At 39.8% G+C, this 22,322-nt stretch overlaps 1 protein-coding gene across 2 annotated transcripts; it reads right to left on the reverse strand.

Annotated features, from left to right (window-relative positions):
* Window positions 1-5: 5 nt before the first annotated feature.
* On the reverse strand, window positions 6-21,601 carry YWHAQ (tyrosine 3-monooxygenase/tryptophan 5-monooxygenase activation protein, theta). Of its 2 annotated transcripts, XR_727779.1 has the most exons (6): window positions 21,214-21,601; window positions 5,192-5,315; window positions 2,600-2,763; window positions 2,142-2,237; window positions 497-1,077; window positions 64-74 (listed from the first exon to the last, which is right to left on the reverse strand). XR_727779.1 is itself a non-coding variant. In XM_010134228.1 (5 exons), exons 1-5 carry the CDS (start codon window positions 21,505-21,507, stop codon window positions 1,018-1,020), a joined length of 738 nt encoding a protein of 245 aa, XP_010132530.1. In that variant the 5' UTR covers window positions 21,508-21,601; the 3' UTR covers window positions 6-1,017. The 2 variants fall into 2 exon arrangements, 1 of the variants encoding a protein (XP_010132530.1); XM_010134228.1 differs by having other exon boundaries at window positions 6-1,077.
* Window positions 21,602-22,322: the final 721 nt, after the last annotated feature.

Consider the following 22,322-nt stretch of genomic DNA (forward strand, 5'->3'; position numbering starts at 1 on the left):
GTAAGTGGTTTATAAAATGTAATTTTATTTAATGTTACTTTGCTGTTACAGAGGGCATTAACATTTTCACAAGGCTTTTTTGGGACTACAATCAATGATTAGCAACACACAATAGTGGTCCAAACTCTCTAAATAACAATCACTGGACAAACTTGACACCTTCTCACATGTGCACAAACCTGCATGGAAAAGTACTAAATTTTATACTTGGACATGTGAACTTCAATTGGTTTTCCCATTCCAGTGTATTAAAAAATGACATGCAGTTTAGTCTGCCAAAAAGCACTGCCTGTACTCCGGCAGTAACATGCTGCTTCAAATACACAGTGAAGTGAATACCAGAACTACGAAGGCAGGAGTGTAAGTGAACTTTTATTGGGAAGGGATATCGACTTAAACAGCAGCAACTGAAGATTAAGAGAAGCCCCTGTTTTTGAACATTCGAGCTTCTGTATTACATGTTACAGGAAGCAACTCAATTTGTCATTTTCCAAACTAAAAATGCTCAGCTTGATCTGGCCCACTACTTCCATATTCCTACTGAAAAGGATACACAGTAGCATGTGAAAGTCAATTATGGAAAGGAAACCCTGCAGAATAAGGGAACGTGGAGAATCAAGAGCTATGTGGAACACTCTTCAGTTGCAATTAACTACATTTTCATATCTTACTGTAATACAAAACACAGTTGACTGGCAGGAACTGTTTCAGATTTGTTTTTAAATACCAGGTACACTTTAGTCCGCTACATAAGTGTTTGGAAGTTACTTATGTTTATATGAAATGAAGCTATTAATACTTTTCTACAGCAGTAACCGCACACCAGGAAGGCCAGGACAAACACAAATCAAGGAATGGAGTTTTCCCAAAGCTGCAGTGTGAAAAGACTATAAATTGATTTCCATACACATGGATGGGTCTTCTTTGCTATAGGAAATCCAAGTGGAGCTATAAGGAATGGAGACGTGTAAAAAGGTTTCTTGAGAAGGAAAGGGAGAATGACGCCCCATGTGCATTTTAGTTTTCTGCACCTTCTGCCGCATCACATTCTTCTCCTGCACTGTCTGATGTCCATAACTAGAAAGTAAAGAAAAACAGTGTCAGCTTTCAGAAGCACAGCCTTACTTCCGAAAAGGGACAGCTATTGACTGTATGGAAATTGTAATGAATTAGACTTAAGGGCATCTACAAAGCACCAGTGCACGGGAGCTGTACAACCCTGGCTTTCAGTACTTGCTCGGAGAAGTAACTGGAAATAATTTCCCGTGTGCTACGTGCCTCAGGTCTGAGAGGCAGAGCAGTCTGTGTTCTAAACTGGAGCAGTCTTTAGCGCTCTACAGCGAGCTACATCAGCACTCCTAGATCATCCGACAAGTCTGGTGGTAGCTTCACGAGTAACATCAATTTCAAGAAGCATCGGACTGAATCCTGACAGTGAAGATTACCATTTTGGTTACTGAAGCTAAGCATTTTACAGTGCTAATAAAAGACATTTCTACTGAAGGAGTATTGCAAAATAATAACATTTAATTAATTATTAAATAATTTTAAATGCAGTGAATATCCAGAGAGGATATTATCTAAAAATTGCCTTAGTTACATACTTTAATAGAACCTAGTGGTTCCATTAGGCACTTTTCTTAAACTGCTAATTGTTATAATATATACTTGAAATGATTTTATTCTTCATACATTGAAATTATGGATCCTGTTTTGAATGAAAATCAGGAAAATGAACAAAGTGAGCTGCACTAAATGTGCAACAGGAAAGACATTTTCCTGAGGTGGTCAAAGTTTGAGTAAAAATCCCTGACAGATCATGTACTACTGTTTTTTGACTCCTTGTCCTATCTCGTACATTAAATTAACTGAATGCACCTTCTCCCCCTCCACCAAAAAGGCCAGTAAACAATGGAGAATGTGAGCTATCCAAGCTGTTAATCTAGATTACACAGCACAAAGTCGCTGACATCAACTTATACGACATTCAAACGAAGCTATGAAAAGCTACAGTAGGGTAAATAGCCCAAATTGGTGCTATGTGTTGTGCTACAGCAACATAAGGGTTGTGTTTCACCAGAAATTCAGTCTAAGCAAATACATGGTTACAGAGCTAGACAGCACATAAAAAGGCAACTTACTGTTAGGTTGTCTCTAAGCAACTGCATGATGAGAGTACTGTCTTTGTATGAGTCTTCGTTCAGTGTATCAAGTTCTGCAATAGCCTCATCAAATGCCTAGAGTAATTAAACCATTTTTAGTCTTTCTGATCGTTAAACAACAAGAAGCTAAACGTATCAGTAAAGGTAGCTTAAAAAAAAAAAGGCAACATCAGAAGTTAATGACCCAAATCGCTCTATTTGAAACAGAAGCATAATAAAGGCATAAAAGCTTGCAGTGTGGCTGAAAGTTTAAGTCACACTGTAAATATAGCCTGCTTGTATCCCTTTAATCCCACTAACAATATAAGCTAGGAACCCAGATACATTACATAGGATCAATTCCGGCACAAACTCTAGGAAACAATCATTCATATTAATTCTAAACATCACTCTCTTCTGCTGTCCCTGCAGGCATACAGAAGAAAAAAGTAACTTACTGTCTTTGCCAGTGTGCAGGCAAGCTCAGGATTGTTGAGAATCTCATAATAAAATACAGAGAAGTTAAGAGCTAGACCCAAGCGAATTGGATGTGTTGGCTGCATCTCCTTCTTGCTGATATCAAATGCCTCCTGGTAAGCTCCCTGTGAGTTTTCTATTGTTTCTGTTAAAAGAATGAGAAACGTTAAGTTTGGTGGGTTGTTTTTCAGAAGCTATGACTATTTAAAGTATGCCATTAGTAGCAGACTGAACAGTCCTCTATTTAAGCCCACTCTTAGCAGAACGCTGCACTTTGATCAAGGTAATGATTTTAAGCCCATTTTAAGTACGGCTGCCACACTGACAAAACACAGGGAGCAAATTGAGCTACTACAGAGCAAAGGTATTCAACAGACAGATAAACACAGTTGCTGTGAAACAGAAGTTAGTACAAACATCCAAGATGACTATATTACCTTAATAGTCTTTGATACTTTAGATAAAAACAGCAAAAAAAATTGTGCTTCATTTTATGGACAGAATTCCTGCTTTATTACTTGCACAGGAAGGACAGGCTTGTGTGAGTCAGGTGTGCAGAGTAAAGAAGGCTACTGTCTGTATGGCACTACTTCTGCTTGAGGAAGTTGGAAGATATGTACTGCATGTTCCTGAAAAACTGGAAGTCTGACTCCACGAACTGGGGGTAGACAGGTCAAGATAAAAAAACCAAGGTCATGCCCAAAATAACTGGGAAGAATACCAGAGAGAAGAGATTATCAGGCCATATCATTTAAGGGCGCTACATACAGTCTATTCCAGATTTTCTTTTGACAGACAACCAATGGGTCAACAGTCACCCTGAACATGCTGGCAGAATGGAAGGAGACCTCAGGAAAAGAAGGGCCACTGTCAGAGCTCAGAACACAGCTCTGAGGAAGCTAATAGCATAACTGCTCTAGAAAGTGCTGAAAAAAAGTTTGGTAAATAAAATCTGTTAAGTGTTCAAGGGAGACAGAACACAGACTTGGGTTTTTCAGCATTTACACTGTAGTGAGTGCTAATGGACTATTAATTCATCAAGAACAGGTAAGAAAAGCAAAAAACTTAGCAAATGCAGGAAGTAAGTTATAAGTACATAAAATATATTCTAAGCTGATAAGATAAACAGAGGTGCTTAGAGGTGAAACATCAGAAAATCTTCAGGTAAAACTCCTAGAAGTTTGCAAGAAGTCATCCACAAGATGTATCCACAGTGATGCACAGAAGCTGTAACATCCCAACACAACACTGAGATTTGCTGGTAAGGTCAGTCCCTCTGCTACAGTAAGCACCCATATCAGCATGCATATTACTTTAAATGCAGTCTTTTTAGCCAAGATAAATTGGTATTTCTCTGCCCAGACAAGCTCACAGATTTCAAACTTGCTTGAGGCAAAACACAAATCAGACAAGTTGGCTCTGCGACACTTGGACCTGCTCTTGTCATTTGATTCAGGCAAAGGGTTAAGAATTTCTGAATGGAACTCATTAATGCCGAGATTTTTACTCCATTTTGTATATTTTCAAGTTAAATGCTTTTATGATACAAGGAGACTAACAAAGCCTTAAGTGACAATCAGCTCTGTCCTCCCACTTGGCAATTCAACAGGTTTACACTAGCCAACACTGTCAGATGCCTACCAGTTCAACCCTAAGGGACAGTCACTTCAGTCACTCTGCCTGCTCCAACAGTCCATCTCTCTTCTGTGTCACAGCATCACTCCAGAGCTCATTTTAGTGTGTTATGTAGAAATGTATCACTTGCTTATGCCATATCAAGAGTTTTTAACATCACAACAGTATCTGGGCACCTTGCAACACAGTTTTAACGCTTTATTCAATACATCCTCTGGTTAAGACAGTTAAAATCCTCCCCAGAAGAGCTTCCCGAGTTACTCAGAACAACTTACGCACATGTTCTAACTTTTAGGAATGTTCTACATTCTCAGGTTGCCCAGTATCAAGTGATGGTACCAGCTGTGAGGTTTTCCAGGCCTCTTCTACAGAATCCAAAAGAGCAAACTAAAATTACAGGGACAGTATTATCCCCATGAACACCAACCAGTTCAGAGTGCACCTCGCACTTTTTTGGAATGTATACTGAGCCAGTAATTTCATTGCTTCTTTATAATCTCAGGTGCCTACAACAAAGTCAGCTTCACACGGAAGCAGTTAGAAATTACAGAACAGGACTCCATCAGAGTAAAAAATGTTGCAGAGATCTGTTTATTCTTCCTCACCAACTTCATTTTAGTAAAGAAATAAAAACAACATTAAATATGTTAGCAGACCTTCACCTAAATTGTTCTCTGAATTAGTATTACAGAACAACTACTAGGGTAGATGGCAGGAACACCAGCTAAAATCCCTGGCATACTATGCTTAAGGTCTGCGAGGAATTTTATTCTCTGTGTGAACACTGGAGATTTCCAACTGAAATACAATTGTTCCCACTCAGTGGTCTCATGTGAAGTCAGAGTAAGATACTGGCACTTTATTTACTGCTCCCTTGCTCATGGTCCAAAACTGAAGTGCATTAGTTATTAAAGACCTGAAGACCACAAGGTGCTTACGTTTTCTGTCATCACCACAGGCAACTTCAGCAAGGTATCGGAAGTAGTCTCCCTTCATCTTCAGGTAGAACACCTTGCTCTCTGGATTAGTTGCATTAGCTATTAAATATTTGTCCAACAGCTCCTGAAACAACAAAAAGACATTGACATATTACACTTTTGCAACTAAGTTCAGTCTGTTTTTATTCTCCTTTAAGTTTGGATGGACTCAAATGTTTGCAGCAAGGGAAAAAAAAAGAGTTTAAGGGCATTTTAGATAGATGCACACTTATTTAAGCAAACTGTGTAAAGGTACAAAGCTAGAGACTACATTAAGATGATCAGACTGCAGAAAAATTAACAAGACAAGGTTTACTGGCATGTAGTTTCAGGACCAAGTTTAGTTTCAGGATACGCACTTCGCATTTCAAAAAAGTGTTTGCAAATGAATAAGCATTTACTGGAAAAATGAAACACCACGCAGAAAGTTTCAAAGCTATTTATAAATAAGAACTTATTTCAACTTCACAGGAAAAAAAGTAAGAAAAACAGCTCTGGTATTTTTTATATAAATTGTGTTCATTAAACTCGGAATAAGGAATCTCCAGCCCACCTACTGGAGAGAACCAAGGATTCAAACCCATCTAGCCAGCAGCTATCCTCACCACAATGCACCAGCTCTTTGCAAGGCTGTAAAGTAACACCCGATCCAGCACAGCCAGGAAGCGTCCTTCGTGTCTGCCCTGTCACTCCCAGGAACAGGAAGAGCTATAAAGTGGTCAGTCTCTGGCACACCGAGCTGTTGCTAATGCTGCTCCCCTTGCTTACAGCTCTCCTACATGGGGGAGAGGGAAAGCTTTAGAAGCCTCCAGCAAATGAAGATGAGCCTCTCTCCAAGGCTGCAAAGCCTCCTATAGACCTTCCAAGACAGGAGTGAAGGCAAAGGAGGAAAGAGATGCAGGATTTTCTCCCAGTGAAGGGGATACTTCAGAGAACTCACAAGGAAAAGAGCAACTTCTGGCTGACCTACTTGTCTCTGAGCTCCAGTGATTTTACCCAACTCATTACGGCAACTGACCCATGTTCTCTGGAGCTGACAAAAAATGCGAGTAAGCTCCAGACTCCACAGTACTCAGAGCAACTTTACAGTAAGAATTTACATGATAAAAAAAATCTGCATTCAGTTACTTGGAAAATAAACAGGTCATAAAAGGTTTCACTTTGCTGTGGAAACCAGCAGGTTTCCACAAAGCTTGCAAACTGTGGCTAGTTAAGTCAGATTTTTGATAGAGGAACATGTATCCAAATTCATGAAACAGCTCAAATAAAATGTTTAAGGAACTGTAAGCTTTCAGGGCAAAAACCCTTAGCATTTTAATTATCAACTGTGGCACTATAATCAAAACAAGCTAATTTTAGACACAAACCTACTGCCTTGTGCATACCACCACACCATTATTACTTCCTTTAACGATCCACGGTAGCAGAGCAGTCCAGCTGAAAAAGTTTACTCACGCCAAGTCCATTTAAGGTGTTGGCAATTATTTTAAACTGACACTTGTAGCAGGGTACTTCCAACTGGGTGAAAAAAGCATTTTTGCATTCACACAGTGTACTTACTGTGGATGCAATCCTGCATATAGCTCCACAAACAAGCTTTCAGAGATTCTCCCTACCAAGACATTAAGAAATAAGTGCTCTTACTACCACCCGAGAGAAAATAGTGGGAGGGTAGCATGATAAGGATCCTGACATACCCTTCCACTTAACAAATCAGAAATAGATGTTTTTAAGACTTTCTAACACTAGAAAGCCACTGTGAAAGACTAGACACCGGCTATTACAGCACAGGGATAAGTGGGAAATTTGTGTAACTGTTTAATAGTGAAGTATGCAAGGCCTTAAGCACACGTATGGAACGGTACACCTCAGTGGTGTTAAGGAAAAAGCTGCAAAACCTAAGGTACGTTTCAAAACAAGAGTTAAGACAGAGTAGGCAGATGGGTGATACAATCCCACACTGATACTGTTATTTTGCATGAGTCACTCCCATATTAGAATGAGTTATTCCCACCCCACAGGTTTCTGCAATGAGAAAAACTTCACATTTTGGCTCAATGCTTTCCTCCTATGACAGATGTCAACACCAGCCATAAAAGCACACCACCACACAAACTAGTTTCAAAGTCTCAGAGACGACAATGCAGTAACCTTGTCTAATGCAGAGGTTTAATTTTACAAGAAAATGCCCAGAATGATGAAAGCTGACATGTAATACACCTACATTCAGAAAGGTTCCTTAAATCAGTCATGATCGAAGTGCGACTACCAGCCTCTAAAGCCATCCTAAGGTTGGGACTATTAAGCACCAGAGATGTGATTTATCCAGGTGCTCAAATTAGATGTGAAACACTATGCCACAGGGTAAGGAACACTTCCCAGAAAACCAGGAAAGATAGATTGTATGGGATTTAAAACCAGATTTTTGACAAAACTGTAGCTTTGATTTTTCATTTAAATGCCGAAATAAAAACTTTTCAAGATGTTATAACTACATCAACATGGGAACAAACAGGCATTTTTCTTTTATGCCTTCCAAACCCTAAAGATTTATTGTAAACTTAGTACTAAAAAAATATTACTGATCTTAATATAAAATTCTGTCCTTGGTGGTAGCTCTATCACAGAGCACGGTGTGTAGCTGCTTGGTTATGAATTAAAAACGCTAACACCCTGCAACCTCCTGTACACTAAATGTTTACAGGAGAGCTTTAGCGTGACTAATTTAAGCTGAGCTTCAAATCTACATTCCCTACAACATTAAAGCCCACTCTTTTTTTCCCCGATGGGGCAGGCCCCACACTTCTTGCAGCAGCACAAAAGGATTTTGCCATGGCTACATGTCGCACTGCAGCCTGTGTGCCAGTGCATCCTGAAAGTGCTGCCTCCACCATGCAGGCTTGAGAATGAGCAGTTCTGTGCAGATTTCTGAAAAAACGTAGAGAAAAAAGTGGATGCTGGGAATGAACGGTAGTTTTTAAGACAGCAAAGAGAGGGTTACATACACTGCTTTATCTCCTTGGTACTCCTCAGTTGGAGCAGCTGAGCTGCCCAGTCAGCAGCTCCCGCTCCCAGTTCATCTCAAGGGCCTCCTAATCCTTACCGCAGCACATAGTAAGGAAGAGATCTGTGCCTCTATCAGCTAGGGTGGAACATCCTCATTCTAGACTTCAGGTATAAGATTTTGGTTTTTTAATAGCCATAAATGGAACAAGATCTCATTTATGAATCAGGTAGGATAGACTAGAATACAAACAGACTTGGAGTGAATCTAACTATCTATCCAGACACTCTCTTTCCAATCAATAACGTATTTGGTACACTCAGCAAGCCATTCATCTCAGGACACCACCATCATTTCTTGGAAGGCACCTTACTCTCCAACAGACAAAATGTTAGCAGTGTGGGGCAGTGAAAGCTGACAGCACAGTAAGCTAAATGATTTACTTTACACTGTTGTGAGTCAGTAATGGCCAGGGAAACACAAGATTTCCTACACCTGTTCTTTATCTTTCCCACTTGGGCTTTTCTACCTTTCCGTCAGACAGCAATCAGCCAGGAATCCTCATTTTACACATCAGCTGATACTAAGTAAAATCAATACAGGCAGCCTAAGCAATGAAGCAGACCTCAGCCAACCTCAAAACTGATTAAGACAAATTTTACCTGCAGAGACAGGCACTACCACAGGTATGATTCTGTGATGAAGTCAGCCAATACAATAAACTGCCATCCATGTTCACATACAGCAAACAGGGGGTTTTTTGTCAGAGAAAGTTATGTATCAAAATACAGTTGCCACCATCATTAAGAACTGTGACTTCGAACACCTTCTAAACCAAGACCTGAACCACCAGCAATTATGTGCTCTACAACATCAAACACACCTCAGACACTGCCATGAAAAGCCACATGATGTTTGAGCTGCTGGCCACTGGCCTCCCTGCTGGTGGGCGATTCTCAGAACCACAAGCAGTATAAAGACACAGGAATCAAAACTGTCCTCAAGCCAGACCCTTTGTGTCCTGGTGCGGCTGCATTAGAACAGGTTTGCAACGTCACTATTTGAGGTTGGCACTTGCTAATTCCCTCACACTGATACATTATTCTCAAGTGGTGCGTTGGTCCTCCTGTAGCGTGACAGGATTTCCCACCCCGTTCTTGTTAGCGTTGCTCATCCATCTCAGTTTATTTCTACCTTCACAGTGTGCTAACACTTTTGCTGTCTTAATAGCATCATATTCTCATATATGATATCCTTTTCCCCTCCTACAGAAGGCAGGCTTGTTTACTTATCTGTTAAAGAGATGATAGCAGCAAAGGGCTCCTGGTCCCAGGAACAGATCCACAGCTGCCCAAAGGAGCCATGGGGAGCACACTAGGAGCCTGGTAGCGATCCACTTCTTCCCCCTTTAAAGCCGAAATTTATTTTTGTTATTTTTCTCTCCATTGGCAGACTTACTCCTTTACATGCCAAGAGAAAGTTGCATTTCAATTGCCTTTTTTGATCCTTCTCCAGTCCTACTTTTGTTCTTTCCCAGCTGAGTAACTGTCCTTTCTTAGTCTCTTTTTCTCACTGCTTAAGCAGGAACAAGGGCTGAACATGTGGTTGTAGTATCAGACCATTGCAATTAACCTGAGCTGGAGATATTAATTCATTTGCTTTCATCTCTTCCCCACTATTTTAGCTTTAGAAAAAGCAAGTCCTCAAGGAATATGCCAGCCACATCTTTACTTGAAGTGCCTGATACAGACAAAGAAGCTCCCTGAAGACAGAGCTCCTTCATAGTTATTTCCTGTGTATGCATCCAGCCAGCCTCTCCTTTTTTACACCATGTACACATCCCCTGCAATTCATGTACCACTCCCACTCCACATACGCTTTCTGTTACCTGTTTTCAGGACAATCCCTTCTTTTAAAAGCTGACATTAAAATGAAGTCCCACCAACACCCCCCCCCGCCCCAATCTAAACCTATTTTAAAAGGCAAGCCTGATTGCGACATCACATTCAACAAGTGTACCCTAAAGACTTTATGTACAATTTAACTATGTGGTTGGTGCAAGTGGCAGAAAAACACCACCACTATCTGAACTGCGCTGTTCTCTCTTCCCACATATTCAACCATAAAAAATTTTGACAAGCAAAGATATTTTAAAAAAAAACTTGAATACCAAATTGACCTTTGAGCTGCCTTCAGCACTTGCACCATTTAGAATTGGACTTCAATAAGAAAATACATAAGTCTCTGCATATAATCCAACATCATTAGCTAACAGATATATTCTTCATGCTTATCCATTCAATACCAGATGAACATGAACCAGGTCAGCTCCAGAGATTATCTACTGATCACAAGTAGTTTAAGGTCAATTTTCAAAGCAAGCTAAAGATACCATGTGCCTAAGTACTGACAGAAGTTCCCAATGCGGTAAATTGAAGTAACTCAGGATATTTACAATGCCACGATCACTCACATGTCGACACATACGACATGTTCGGGTCATACCACCAGCACCAAGTTATTTAATGTTATGCTATTAAAAGACTGATTTACATTGCCATTTGCATTTCTCACCAACTTAGTATTGTTACTTTTGCTCCACCAGAAGGAAAAAATGTCAGTGTAAAAGCAGCTGTCATAAGCAGCAATGCCCTCCAAAAGCTTGGCCCCTTAAACTGGTTAAGTTGCTGCATGATCTTTAGCAAAGAGGAATGTGTTGACGTTCAAAGTTGCTGGCATCGAGTTTTGTGAATAAAGTCTACATAAAATTTGATTTTCAAGCCAGCCTGTTTCAACAATATCTTTGAGCCTAAGGCCCACATAACTTTGAGTTGTTTGAAACACCTTATTCCAACATCATCTTCATCTTTTGGGCATACGATTTTAAATGCTATTCCTTAATAGCAAACATCACAACAGTTTGTGGGAAGTGATTTGTATTTGTAGGTTTTAGTAATTTAAGACACAGTCCTCTGCTGGGTTTTAATTCATATGACACAAAAATAATCTAGAAAAAGAAAATCCAATAGTATTACTCTTTTTTTGATACAAAAGAACAAACTAATCAATATCAATGCATATAACATATAAAAAAAGTTATATTCCTCCTTACTGTATGATGGAAAAAGTTCAATGGTATGACAGTTGGGGGCAGTGGGGGGTGGGGGGAAGAAGAGAATCCAGCTTGAACTTCAAAGCGACTGCTCAGAAGCTCTCTGCCACAGGGTATGGATTTTCACAGGTCTTACAGAGACTAGAATGAATTTTATTGCTGTTTCCTAGATGTTCCCTCCCTTCCTGAGCTGACGCTGAATGTTCCCTATTTTGAGCTTTGAAGTGATTTTGGTTTTTTTGTTATTTGTTTCATTTTCTTTTGATTTTTTCTTTAAGGAATGTTAAAGCTTGCCACCAGAACAGATGTTACATGGGTGACAGTGGGTAACTCCAATTACTTAACGTTGTATTTGCCCATAACAGCATACACTTACTGGCCAGACGCCACAAAACCAAACGGTCACATCCAAGTGAAGAAACTGTTTCAAAATAAACCAATTTTGAGACAAGATTCTTTAAAAACAATGCACAAGCAGAGTGCATGGCAATACCACTTGTTTTAGCAAATCAACTCACTACCCTGAACACAGATTTAACATCACAGCCCCACCTAGAAGCAAGCAGCTTGCATCCAACAGGCACTATACAAAGTGTATGACCGTACAGAAATGTTGTCAGGGCTACAGCGTGAAAAATACTTGGAAAAATTCTTCAGTCTCAAGTATTTCTGAAGGTCTATCCAGCTCCAAGATGAGCAAAACCACGTATAAGCAGCATACAGGGAAATGGTTTCCACCCTAATTGCAGTCAAAAAGTAAAGCTAAGACGTTGGTGAGGCAGATCAAACTACTGTATTTCCTTAATATAACTGTGAAACGTGAATTTAAAAACATTAAATGTTCCAAAGTGTTTGACAGCATAGATGATCGGTGTGGGCTCAGACCTTTCAAAAAGACTTCTACTCACAAATGACTGCCTGTTTTAATTGTCTAGTAAATTGGTATTAAGACGACTATTTTAAGTATAATCAGTCATTCCAAAGTCCACAATATGACTCACTGCAACCTAGGTGTGTTTTAACATTCAGCAGTTGTTTTCTTTACAGGAAAGGGAGAGTCCCCTGATGCAACAGTAAAATCACTTTACTTTCAGAAGTGTATTTCAGCAGAAGTTCTTCATCTGTCTGGATTCAAGCTCTATGCATCAACTCCTTTTGGGAGAACATTAAATAGTTTCCATAAAACTTCTTAAGTATTTCAGTTTATATATTGAGGAAAGTACATGTACACCTTTCCAGTAATGGCATGGCCTTAAGATGACCTGTCAAAGCACTGTCAAAAACAGAGACAAACATACCTGGCATGGATATAGAGAGTGTGACCTAATTCGTCTTTTCCATTTGGTTCTGAGTCTTTGTCTACAGAGTTTTAAAAACTGGCAGTTAATATTTAGGATTGGCCCTGAATGAAGTATCTGGAATCCCACTTAACAGATGCATTGGAAGCCTGAGCTGCAGCATGTCTACCCACACTATTCCCTCCTGGGGCTGATTAATTTCATCAGGAATTCACATTCGCTCCTAATGTTTCCCCTAAAACAAGAAGTTAGAAAGTTCTGTGGTACTCAAAGAACTATGTAAGCCAAAAACAAGAAGTTTGTGGAAATGCAAGTTCTCCTTTCTATAGATTTCCATCAGACAAAACCAACAATCCAGTGAAAGTCAAAGAATTGATTCAAGTTTTTATGGAAAAGAGTAAAATTTTCCAGTTTCTCCCTGCCAAGTGTAGAAATTAGTTTTCAAAAAATATGTAATTTCCCTTTTCAATAATTATAAATTTTTGCTGAAGTAATGGCCCATACCACACAGCCAAATGTTCTCAGGAAAATTTTCTTGGTATCAGACAGATTTATCTTAAATTGATTAAAACATTATTCCATGATTGTGTTTTCCATATTTCTAATCCCTCAAAATACTTAAAAGTGTTACTTTCCTCTTAGTAAATGTGCATTACTGACATCAAATTCTTCACTCCAGAATCCTGACTATCCAAAGGTTTCTTCCAGCATCCTCCATTCCATTTGCAATCTTCCATAATATGATAGAACCACACAAAAAAGTCTGAATTTGCTTTTAAAAATATCCTTATGCTCTGCAGCTACAGAAGCCCTAAGGTATCATTAAATGATTGACTGAGATATATCTAGATTAACAATACTCAAAATGAGCAACAGGAATTCTGTGGTTTAAGGTACATTGCCCTTTTGCAAATAACTGATTTTTAGAGCCACCCTTTCACAATAATAAATATACTCTGAAGGGTTTAAAAGTTTTACTTGCTTCAGTTCTGCTCTGGGTTTGGGAGCCTTAAATCAGAGGCTTGTGATCACTGGATTCCAAAAAGATAATGAAACAGATGCACTTTCTCTCCATAGCTCAGTGCAGCTGCAAGAGCATTCTGCATTGTGCAACTTCACCTCGAAGGAAACCCAGGATGTATTATTTCGTTCAGTGTATTATAAGTGTGCCAGTAATTTATTATTCCCCAAATGAGACAACCTACAACAATGAAGTCTAACCTTTAAGTGACAAAAATTAGAGACCAACATTTCAGATAACCTTGGAATAGCAATATCTTATAGCAAGTGAACCTTGACTTTCTTGTTAAGGCCCTGCTGCCTACTTCCATTTAAAACCATTTCTGCTTATAAAATTCGTGCAAAATGCATCCAACTTCAGGACAGAACTTCCTAAACTATCCAGGAAATAAAAGGTTATCAGTCTGATTAGGGTGTATGTAGCACATTTAGAAAATTTATTATCAGGGCAAATGGAAAATTTTCCATTTCTAGAACCTAATATGACTCCTCTGTCCAACTGCTTCAGTGGATGGATAGTATAAATTAAAGGACAGAATAAAAATTGCTAGTGCAAGGAATAAGGCTACGTTAGAAACTAGTAAATCAAACCCATGACTCCTTTAATAAATTAAGAGAAAGGCACAAGCAAAATCACAGCTAAATCAGGATTTTCTAGCTCCTAAGTCTTTACATCTGACATTTTGGTGGGTGCACATAAACACAGGACATGAAACTCAGCACTGAAATTATTTTTACTGCCTTCTACATCTAAGTGCCCAGTTCACAAGACTTGTTATTCAGAAGTACAGAGAGAATTAGCAAATTACAAGCTTACAAGTCAGCTGGAGCATTCTGATGTTGTTTCTGGAATCCTGGGAAGCAGAAAGGATGAGGAGGAACCTCTAAACATCAAGGTGATGAAGTGCCACAAATGCAGTGTTCAAGAACAGTCTTACTTACCTAGTTACTCTGTGATAAAATTATCTTCAAGTTTATGATGAAAACCAAAAGCACTTAAACACAAACAGCAAGTAACATCTAGGGGCACTAGGTCCATCATTCTCAAGGAAAAAGAGCATTAAACTAAAAAAGGGGTAACATCTACACAAGTAAGAAAATATTATTTAAGCACACATCTTCACCTGCCAAACTTAAAAAGAAGGTAGGTTCACACACTTTTACCAGAACTCCCACCACCACTTTCCTCAGTACCTTCCTCTGAAAATCAGAGTTTTCATTACTAAAAACAGAATACCAACTGGTATAATCTGCTGCTTTAATAATGTGCTAAAAAATCCCAATTTGTGCCATCATAAAGAAACCAACCGCTAACAACCTTCAAGCACAAGTGCGTCCTTCCCCCATCAAGTTCTACCTCTGATATACAGCCTGCTACATTTTACTTCTAAAGGGCATCTATCATTTTAGTGTCTAAGGTAGCAGAAATGCCTGTGAGACAACTGTCTAGTAGGTAGGCAGGACAGTGATTTACAAAATCTATTAAAAGCCTCACTGCATTAGCAAAAAATACAGGCAGATCCTACTTCCTGAAGGCCACCAAACCTGTAAACGTCCTCCAAGAAATGCAATAACTCTAGGTGTACAAATGGACTGAGGTATAGAATAGAAAAAGCTTTAACAGACTCGACTGCAACCAGGCTAGTTAATCTATCGCCTAAACTCATTTAAAAATGGATTTGACACTGGAAATAGACGAGGCTTTGGCTGCCCCATTCTCAGCAGCTGGTCACCTCCATCAGTATCACAATTTCCTATTCTCAGTTACTCCACAACCTGCTTCTCACAGGATGTTAACTTTCAGGACAGGCCTTTCGGAGCTGCTAGGAGCTATGACTTTGCTAAAGTGCAATTCTCTGGTGGTCATTTCTTAAATTTTTAAGGACAAGCCATTGATCTTCAGGTTTTTCTACTTTCAGATTAAGTTAACCCTATTCTCAGCATCACCTCAAGACAGAGATATCCATGCAAATCAAATCAGTGATCTAAACTCACCCCAGTAGCTTCTGAAAAAGGAAATGACACTGCATACATAAATAACATAATGGCACAAGTTTTCAGAACCTCAGACAGAACACCTTGCTGTCATTTATCTCATATCCCTCACTAGTTTGCTTGTATGTTTTAGAAATTCAGTACGCATTTGTGGCGGAGGGGGCAGCAAGCAATGACTGCATGGGATGGAGGCCTCGGCTATCATTAGAATTCCTTGAACTATTTTTAGTTGGGCTTTAGCAGTTTTGAGGCACTTCAAGAACCTCAGCGCATTCTAGGCTTTGTTTCTGCAAGCGTCAGCCCCTTCTTAGAAACTGGTTCTGTTTTCCTTGCACAAAAACGTAGTACTCCAGCAGCAGATTCTAACAAAGGGCAAAAGCTGACATAAGAGAAGGTATAACTATGAATAAATCAAGTCCAGATTAAGATTTTAAATTTAATTTTCAAGCATATTAAACTAGAAAAGATTCACACATTAAGTTCCACAATTCCTATCACAAACGTGCTGACATTTGCTAGAAGTTGCACCAAGAACACAAAGAAGAACCAATTCTCTCCCCACATGCTACCTTTCATCAAAAAGATGACTGTTATTCCAAATTAAAACATTTAACTTTCACTCCACAATTCTGGATGTGCCAAGCAGTAACAATCCCAACCTAAACTCTGGCTTTGAGTCATGAAGTAGCTAGTCCGTTTAGTCAGTTACTTAAAAATGCTGAGTCAACAGCATTCACTTTAATTTACAAACGGTAAAAAAAGTTAACACTTGAAACACTGTCCCAACCACTATTGGGTCAACTAATTCAAGTCTCCAAGCAGTTAACTTAAGCAATTAGTATGCCCAGCCTTCAGAATAAAACTGCATAATAGGTAGTTCCTAGTATCAAAAGACTGTAATACCTTTTTACTCAAATGCCAGTTTCACCTTTACACACTAGGTGTTTCTGTATAAACTCTGGTCATTCACTGAAAATAGAAAAGCAGAGAGAAAGGATTCACAAGACATTAAATTCTAGAAAATTGTTCATATAGTGGCATCAAGCTGAAACTCACTGAATCTGCCAAATTTCTGCATGCGAAAAATTTTCACTTTTCTGTAGGCCAAAGGTAACAGCAGGGGAAAAAAACCCAGCTCTATAGTCAAAGAATATTTATCATGTGACATCAGATACCTTAGCTGACACAAGAAAATATCAACTTTATTTTCAATGGAGCTATGATTTTGTGCTGTTGAAAAAAGGTGCTCTGAACATTACCTCTTCTAGTATGGAAAGTTTTGTTTTTAAGTGATTAACTTTGGAACTAGATCTACAAACTGGATAAAAAACAGAAGTGGGCATAGATTTTTACCCTTATTTTTATTAGCATTTATTGTTTCCTAATTATTCAAAGCAGAGGTAGTAACAACATGGCAACCTTGGGGAAGGAGGGCTGGCAAGAGCGATGCACTAATACATATTTTCTATAATTAACATCGCAATCTCACAAAAGGTCAAACATTTAGAAGCATCCTCTCAACCTGAAGACAGTAAAAATTGAATTAAGATACACCTTACAGCTCAAGGCTATGTCATTGCAGGCACCGCCCCAGGGTACAGTACAGAATCAACAGCACCAGTAATGTTACTGTTGGTCCATTTTTAAAAGTTCACAATGTCTTTGCTCATTTCTGAAAAAAAATGGCCAACACAGGCTTGATACAGTGCAACACAAAACTGTTTGCAGAGGACATCCCAAAAAGATGTTTGGAAACAACTGAAAAGCCTCATATATGTAACTTCTCTATGCGGTCATTTAAAAGCATAATAAAATAAACTTTTAAGTTTCAGCTAGAGACATGAGGAGTAAATAACCCTCGAGATCCAGTTGTTTCCAAGCCCTAATGATTTTAGACCTTGCAAATTCATCAAGTTTTAAACTGTGGGCAAGTAGTTAGCAAATCTGCATTGCTCTATGAAGAGCTCCAACATCAGGACTTAGAAACCGAACATATACAGAGTGCTACCAAATACACACAGAAAAATCCTCAAGTTGCAGGTGGAGAGCAAAGTGCTTCCAGGCAAGGGCTGTTGTCCACCCTTCCTTTACCCTAGTTCTCTCTAAAGCGCAAAGGAGCTTGAGTTAACATGAGTTATCACTATGCAAAGGGACCGAAGCTCTCCGAAAACCCAGCAGTTTGATCTGCTCCCCCAAGAGAAGTTCCAATTCAAAAGTTACATTTCTCGAAAATTTGATGTCACTGCACAGTAGAGTGTATATACAATAAAGCATTAATCTTATATTGTATGTCCCATCTTCAAAGTTTCACCTGTTATTTCACTAACGATGTGAAAGTTGCTGCTGCGCCCATCCCTTCTACACTATCTAGTATCCCTGTCTTGAAATCAGAGAATATAAAGAAACAGGAACTTTCTGCTCAGTTCAGCTTTACCTTGAAAAACAGTTGCCAATCTGTTTCTTCATTGAAGGACAAGAGTTTCAAGAACAAGTATGATTCATAGGGGATGATTCAACAGTAATTCTCTGTTTACCAAAGAATTAATCAATCAATTAACCAAGAGACTTCAATAAAACCTCCTAGCGTACCTTTCAAATAAAACATTCGCACAAACTGTTAGACAAAGTCATACCATTTCTTCATCAAAGAGACACTCTCACTTGAAGGATCAGTCAAAAAACTAGCAGTTAAAAAGGGTTCAGATCGCATCTATTCCTACTTGCGAGACAGGCAGATAAAGAAAGGTCTTCACTGCTTGTCATGAGATGGGATATCTTACTGTGACCATTGATAGCAGTTGTACAGGAATTCATTAGTCAATTTTTAAAAATTTATTATACATGTGTATACATATACACACACACCCCTCAACATAATTTTGATGTTTGTATTCTAGTGGTGATTAAATTTAAAGTTCCTTATCAAATCATGCTCTGAAACAATGCCTTACCTAACTAGCTTGACGCATTCTTTACAGGAAAAACTAACTGCAGATTCAGTGTTGCTGCCTTTTTAATAAAAAACCAGCAGTATTTTGTAATGCTAGCAAAAGTATTTTGAAATGAAGGTTTCTACAAGAGCAGATATACTTCATTTTGAAAAGCTATGCCATGCCCGTAATAAAAAAAAGCCTTTTGAAAAAACTGTTAGCAATATGACTAACAGCAGTCACACTCCACCCAACACATCCACCCTTGCTAAATCCAAATACTCCAGATGACAAGCAACCTTTCCATACTACTTGCCAGCAGTTGTTTCAGTTTAGCTGCCTTGTCAGAATTTAAAGAAAAACACCTCTGAGATTCAGTTTATGAGATCTAAAAAAATTACAGGCAGTTACTAGAGCATTAGTAAAGAAGAAATCATCATTCAGCAAAGGAGAAGTCACTGCTTTGTGGCTCAGCTTTAGGAAACACATCCTTTGAACTGTCTGCACCTCGTAAGCTCCAGCCTCTTGGATGCCGACTCACGGATCACAGGAATGGTAGATGGAGGAGGAATGGTCAAGAAGTAGAATAGAACAGAACTGCACATGGCCCTCAAACAACGAGTAAAAATCGGAAGGCTTGTAATAGGTAGCCGATGCCTCTTCCTACCAAAGGAAGGCACATCTCTGCCAGCAGGGCAGAACAGGAAAAGCACATACAGCTGTAGGTTTCGGTCTTCATTACTTCCTGCTGCCTTCCAGGTGAAAAGGGAAGGAGAGAGTTGCCAACCAGGCCATTGCTGAGAAAAGAGAAAGGCTAGAATGCAGAGAAAAATTTGGCTAGCACAGGAAGAGCTTGCTTCTCCTACATCCCTAGAGAGGTTTGTGTTAGCATGGCTACCACACTATCTGCTGCCCACCATTTGATGCAACTGGAGTAATTTCATTATAAACACTGTGTGAAATGGCTTGCTACCTCTATCATTCAGAGACGTTAAGTCTTCCTATAGAGGCATGAGCTCCATGTCAAGATGGCTCAGCAACCAGTATGAGATTTTATGAATAACCTTCTCTTGGGAATTAGATTTGGCAGAAGGACAGAGGGAGATTAAGGATTCTGAAGAGTGAGCTTTATATTGAGGTCCCAAGAAGTTAGTTCTGAAGCAGGGCACTGAGCAGAGTGACAAGAGCACAAATGCTGGCACCCCATCACACAGGTTCTAGCAAAACTCTTGTCACATCAAACAGCAATCAATGCCCTACACAAGTCACATCCTTTTCCAAAGGTGAAAGTTTTACAACTTTACACCGGTTACTGCAGAAACAGCTTCTCTGAAAGACATCAGCTTAGCTGATTCATTAAGCTAATAAATTTCCAAACGTTTTTCAAGCAAAGGTAAGTCATTTTGACTGATTTAGGAAAAAAAGAAATCACAAACAACTACATGGCAGCATGCAAGGAAGCATATAGGTATTTTCAAGCACAATCCAAAGAAGTACTCCCTTGTACATGAATCAGAACACTCAGTGGAGAAGAACATTCAGTTACTTCCAAAACAGTCAGCTTTAAATTCAGGTCTCCTAAACCAATCTAGCATACATTTACCCCAAAATTTATTTCCTTATTGACTTGCTTCTTCTTGTTCTCATGTTAGCATTACTAGACACAGACAGAAAAAAGTAACTAAGACAAGCAAATAAACCACTGAATATTATCTGCCATACAATTACTATTGGATTACACATAACAAGCTTCCTGCAGCCACAACTCCTTGGTCACAGAGAATAGGGTCCAGCAGCCTCCACACTGCTAACACACGTCTCTTCAGCTCCCACTACAGCACAGTTTCGCTATTGATAGCACCTGGTATTCTGCTGCTTGTACAGAAATGTATCCTGGGCTCTGAAGCATGCTTGGGGTGTCATGCCAATCTTCACACCTTAGTTTTACATTATTTCATAATTACTGCAAATTCATCTTAAAGATTCCCCCAAGAAGTCAGCTCGAATCTCACAAAGCCAAGTTTTACATGTCTTAATTTCCTGTCTTCAATATAGATGCCTTACTTTATAAAATTATATCTTAAAAAAAAAATCTGTGAATGTCGCTTAAAGACCCCTTGAGAGTATTCTTCTTCATGAGAAGTAAACAAAATGCATACCCAGTTATTTTAAATGCTTTTATCAGGTTATTAACTCTGAAAGGAGTTTTCTCATTTCCTTTTGAGCTTACCTTATGAATACACAACCTTTCCTTACCATACTAAACAGAGCACAAACAGGCACAAGACTAAATTCTTTGCATCTCTGCAATTACCTAGTGCAATACTGCATATGAATGAGTCCATCCAAAAATGTACTCCAAATACATACTCACCATTGAGTGTGTATCTCAAATATATCTCTCACCTATGGGGTCCACAGCATAGTGCAGACAACCTTCCTCCTCACAGTAACCCAGGTAAAGGTTGTAGAAGTTCCTGCAATGACTTCCCCTAACTCAGCACAATACTTTGCATGGTGTTCCCCAGTCAAGTTCCTAGTCTTATTCCCCTGTGCAGCAGCACACATGAACACTGCATTTTTTTCTCTTAATAAAAAATTAAAAAAATAAAGTCCCCACTCACCAGCACAGTGGTGCAGATGGACCTGAGCTCAGACTCCACCTTCTCTCGATAGTCCTTGATAAGCTGCATCTTCTTGTCACTGGTGTCTGTCTTCTGCTCAATGCTAGAGATGACCCTCCAGGCAGAGCGCCGCCCCCCCACTACGTTCTTGTAGGCCACTGAGAGCAGGTTGCGCTCCTCATTGGACAGCTCGGCACCTTGCTCAGTTACTGCCTTCATGCAGGTGGCCATATCATCGTAGCGCTCAGCTTGCTCAGCTAGCTTGGCCTTCTGGATCAACTCGGTCTTATCCATGGTGGCTGGCAGTGGGGAAAGAGCAGTATAGTAGCAAAGGCAGGAGAAGCTGGGGACGTCACACTATCAACACAAGAACGCACCTCAAAACCTGCCAAAAATAAGACAGTAGCCATGGCATTATGATAAAACGCTACAGAAGATGATCTTATACCACCCTTTGCAACCCACCAAACCCCAAAGATCACAGGGAGCCTCACCCACCCTTCCCTATCTCCAGGTGCTTTTCACAGAGCGATGGATTGCAGCATCCTGCCCTTCCATGCAGGACTAAGGGAAGAGGCGCTTGTCCCAAGGATCAACTCCTAGGGAAACCACAACCTAGGAAACCAACTAAGGAAGCACACTCAGTGCTAGCCAAGGGAGAGCAGCCTGAAGACCAAGTGCTGGAAACACCTATTTTTCCATCAGAGTGGAATTTTTGCCCTCATCCTGCTTTTTTTTTTTTTTCCTTATGTGAAGATATTAACATGCTGTCTAACAGGGGCCTGGAGAAGGATACCTATTTACTACCAAGCCTGCGAGGCCTTGCCCAAAGCCTTCTCCCCGTGTGCCACAAGCCCTGCAGGTGAGAGCTTAAGAAAGGTGGATGCCAAAGCCGGGACAAGGCAGACGAGAATAAATAATAAAAGGAGCGAGATGAATTCGTCTCTGGAGAGGCAGGGAAGAGGTTAAAACCCAAAAGTCTGGCAGAGCGGGCCCAGGGTCCGCCTCCTTCGGGTACCCGCGCTCCGTGGGGCGAGGGAGGCCAGGAGAGTTGGGAGCGGCCGGGCGGGGCGGCTGCGGGGACCCAGGCGCTTCGCCTCCTGGCGGCG

This window comes from Buceros rhinoceros, unplaced genomic scaffold (assembly GCF_000710305.1).
Source record: "Buceros rhinoceros silvestris isolate BGI_N320 unplaced genomic scaffold, ASM71030v1 scaffold19254, whole genome shotgun sequence".
Lineage (NCBI taxonomy): Eukaryota > Metazoa > Chordata > Aves > Bucerotiformes > Bucerotidae > Buceros > Buceros rhinoceros.

Bases quoted from the DNA above. Each gene is read 5' to 3' on its own strand.
- YWHAQ (XM_010134228.1), bottom strand. From the start codon at position 21,507: ATGGATAAGACCGAGTTGATCCAGAAGGCCAAGCTAGCTGAGCAAGCT. The intron at 5,316-21,213 runs GTGAGTGGGGAC...TTGTTGTTTCAG, and splicing joins CCATCTGCACCACTGTGCTG to GAGCTGTTGGACAAATATTT. The intron at 1,078-2,141 runs GTAAGTTGCCTT...TTTACTTTCTAG, and splicing joins TGCTTAGAGACAACCTAACA to TTATGGACATCAGACAGTGC.